Raw genomic sequence first — 3,620 nt, 5'->3', positions numbered from 1 at the left:
ATTCGAACCCGCCACCTTAGGTGTACGTGGCTGGCGCCTTAGCCGGTTGAGCTATAGGCGCCGAGCCTGTTTATTTTTTTTTTAAATATTCTAGAACCCAAATTAATCTTGTCTTTTTCAAAAGTAGCACTTTGGGTAGCCACGCATTTGTTCTAGCTGTCCTCCAATCATAGAAATGTCCTTTGGATGTAGATTTGATTTCTGGAAGTAGCCAAATTTATGTTTTGGGGTCTAAAGTGACCCCCCATACACACCAGTAGCCAAATTTCTTATGCTTTGGATCACTTAGAAAGGAGAGTTTTCTCAATGTCAAACTGTTTCTGAAGGCACTTTCAGAAGAAAATGGCACAAATGCTTAAGAACAGTAGCAGCTTCTTAGGGATAATTGTAACCTTCAGAGAGAGAATGTTTACAGGAAACTTTAATTTGGATGTAGCTGTGGCCCCTATGGCCAGTTGAGATTCGTGTGCTTATTACATAACTGGCCCTGTGAACTGGAGAACATTTTTTAAGTGTGCCCTTCACTCTTTGTTGGGGGATAGAATGTTTTAGACCCAGTTAAGCAAATAGAGTACCTATAAATATCACACCTTTTGGAGTCAGACTATTCTCTTCACCAGATCAAGCTGAATTAAGTGACTAATTGGCCAGTGAGCAATCTGATTGTGTTAGTTTCATTTACCACAGTTTCCTACTCTGAAAGACAGAACAAGGTTAAAACTGGCGTATTAAGTAAACGTGGATGAGAGTTGTAGAATTCTCATAGACATAACACTCACGAGCATTTATCTTCATGATTAGATTTCCTGGATTTGCAAAACCCGGAACGGAACAGTATTTGTTGGCCAAGCAACTGGCAAAACCCAAAGAGAAAATTCCCATCATTGTAAGTTTGTTTATTTCTGTTTGCTGTGTTTCTCATTAAGCTCTCTTATAATATGGTACCTTAAAGCCAAGACAGTTATTAGTCTTTGGAAAGTACTTTTAAATACATTTAATGCCCCAAATAACTAATAGGATATGTTAGTATTGGAGGAATGCTAAAGATAATTAGCATAAAATAATGCCTCTTGGACTGTTCAGATATTCATTATGTTTTACATTTTTAGTATTGAACAAAACTCTCATAATACATATTGTCTTAAATTTTTTTTCTTTTATGTAATATGTTAAAGTATAATTTGCATGCTGGGGTTTTTTTTACCAGTTCTGTATGTTTCGCTAATAAACTGAATTTACACTTTTATCTTTCTTCCCTGGCAGAGTACATGCATGTTATCAGAATTAGGTTCCTTTTCCAATATGTTGATGTTAATTAGTGTTTCTTCCAGTATATCGGCTGCCAGGTCAAGATAAGGAGATACCAAATATTAATAAAAGCTAGAAATTACTACCATCATTAAAAATACCTGTTTAGGCTAGGCACCTGTGGCTCAAGAGGCTAAGGCGCCAGCCACATACACCTAAGGTGGCGGGTTCGAATCCCCAGCCTGGGCCTGCCAAACAACAATGATGGCTGCAACCAAAAAATGGCCAGGCGTTGTGGCGGGCGCCTGTAGTCCCAGCTACTTGGGAGGCTGAGGCAGGAGACTCGCTTGAGCCCAGGAGTTGGAGGTTGCTGTGAGCGTGATGCCATGGCACTCTACCCAGGGGGATGGCTTGAGGCTCCGTCTCAAAAAAAAAAAAAAAAAAAAAAAAATACCTGTTTAGAGTAACTTGATTACATAGCACGGCCCTTTGTTTTCAGCCTGTGTTTTGGCTGCTGATAGATTTTCTATCTAGGTGATATCTAGCTGTATATTCCCAAATGAAATTCCTGCTGACCCTACTGACTTAACTCCTTACCTGTAATATTGGGGGAAGGGTAGGGTGAGCCTGAGTGTACCACCATGGACTCACACAAGGAACTGTCTGGTCTTCCTCTGTAATCTTTGGGTCCTGGGAGGCTTGGTAAAGATGCAGGAATGAAGTTAAATTCTTAAGTTACTTGTCCTCACATCTTTGAAAACCTTGAAATGTGGAAACCTCCAGACTAAAATGCTGTAACCAAGACCCCTTTTAACCTCTTACCCTCAAAACAAACTTGAAGTAATTATCATTTGAATTGTTATAGATTTTAATTTTTTTGTTTTCTCAGGATCTTTTAAATACAGAACATGAATTTTTTTTTCCTTAAACTTAAAACTCCATAGAATTAAGAGCCCATGGCCCAGCCCCCAGAGTCTTCAAGGAGACATTGTCACAAGCATGACATGGTGGCACAGAGCCAAAGGTCCCAGCCTCTCTGCTGTCCCCCAAGTTTGGGTGGAACTGGGCTGCATGGGAAAGAAAATGAGGGAAGCCTCTAAGCCTTCCGGAGCCAAGAGAGATGGAGACTTGTTCTCTGCTTTAAAAGTGCAGCAGACATACCGAGTGACAAAATATGTCCTGTGGATATTGGGCCCTGGTTGATCGGTCTCCACTTTGGTCCCGGTGCTGAGGTCATCCTGTAAAGTCCTGCTCTGCAGCTTTATGAGAGTTTCCTGGCTCTGGGCTCCCTCTCGGGCATCGTGATTGTTCTCAGAGTTCTTCTCTGTAGTCTTTTTAAACAACTCGGGTCCTCAGTCACCTTCCTGGCCTAATAACCTGTGCATTGTCATAACCCAGCCCACTTTGTATCTCTTCCACCTCTATGAAGAATTCGAATACCTCATGTTTCCTTTTTAAATCTGTCTGGCCTTGTCATTGAGATCTCAGCCCAGACAAATCTCTCCTCCTCTGCCCAGTCTGCATGGTTTTTCTCATTTTCCTTTCACTTTCTTACTGTACTTCTTCTCACTGCAATAATACCTGTTTTTATAAGTTTCCACTTTTCATGAATATCTCTTCTAGAAATAGTGTTCCATTTATAGAACACATTTGTTTTTCCCCTTATTTCTGAGTTGTGTTTATAATAAATTATTTCCCCATTCCAATCCAAGAAGACGACATATTCTCAATATAATGAGGTCTCCTGTTGCTCTTAGGTCTGTTCTTTGACCAGCTCTACTGTCCTCAGTGTGGATCTCTGAAATCCATAACTGTGGTCAGAGTTTATGAAGTGAACAGTGAACCAGAACTATTGGCAACTCAGGAAGTGCTTCCCCGAGCCTATGCGTGAGCTCCAGCATCCAGGCTGCTCTGCAGCTGCCTCCATGGCCCTGCATGAGGTTTTAAACAAGGAGAATAGCCAGGTTTGGGGCAACAGACCTGTTGTTAGCAAGCTGTATCTGCTGGAAATGGTCCGTAGGCTCAAAACTTGCAAGTTGTCTGTACCGCCACATAGAACTTAATTGGTTTCCTTACCTCATCTCCTGCCACTGGTTAGAAATCCTGTAATCTGGTATAAGCCTAGTTAGTCTCACTTGAATTTTTGAAATTTTATCCCCTAGTCACAGATTAAAAAGAAGGCCAGTGGAAATGGAGGTGCTTCTTTGGGCAAGCCTTGCCCCCCTTGTACCTGGGGACAGGAAGTGACCCAGCCCTCGTGCTTATAAAGTACAAGCAACCCCAAGAGAAAAGAGCCTGGTTCTTTTGAGACGTAGCACCCACCTCCTAGTAGTAAAACAATGGCTATCACTCTGTAACCAGATTAGTCATTT

General features: G+C 41.5%; 1 protein-coding gene across 1 annotated transcript in view; it reads left to right on the top strand.

The window, feature by feature from the left end:
- The window catches only part of SNX9 (sorting nexin 9), a 114,840-nt gene that overhangs the window by 74,226 nt on the left and 36,994 nt on the right, over positions 1–3,620 (top strand). The window contains exon 7 of the mRNA XM_012806739.2: positions 802–886. Within this exon, the coding sequence (XP_012662193.1) occupies positions 802–886 (85 nt within the window). The remainder of the gene's footprint in view (positions 1–801; positions 887–3,620) is intronic.

This window comes from Otolemur garnettii, unplaced genomic scaffold (genome assembly GCF_000181295.1).
Source record: "Otolemur garnettii isolate 467f Iridium unplaced genomic scaffold, OtoGar3 scaffold00056, whole genome shotgun sequence".
Lineage (NCBI taxonomy): Eukaryota > Metazoa > Chordata > Mammalia > Primates > Galagidae > Otolemur > Otolemur garnettii.
This window is presented reverse-complemented; position numbering and strand designations above follow the sequence as displayed.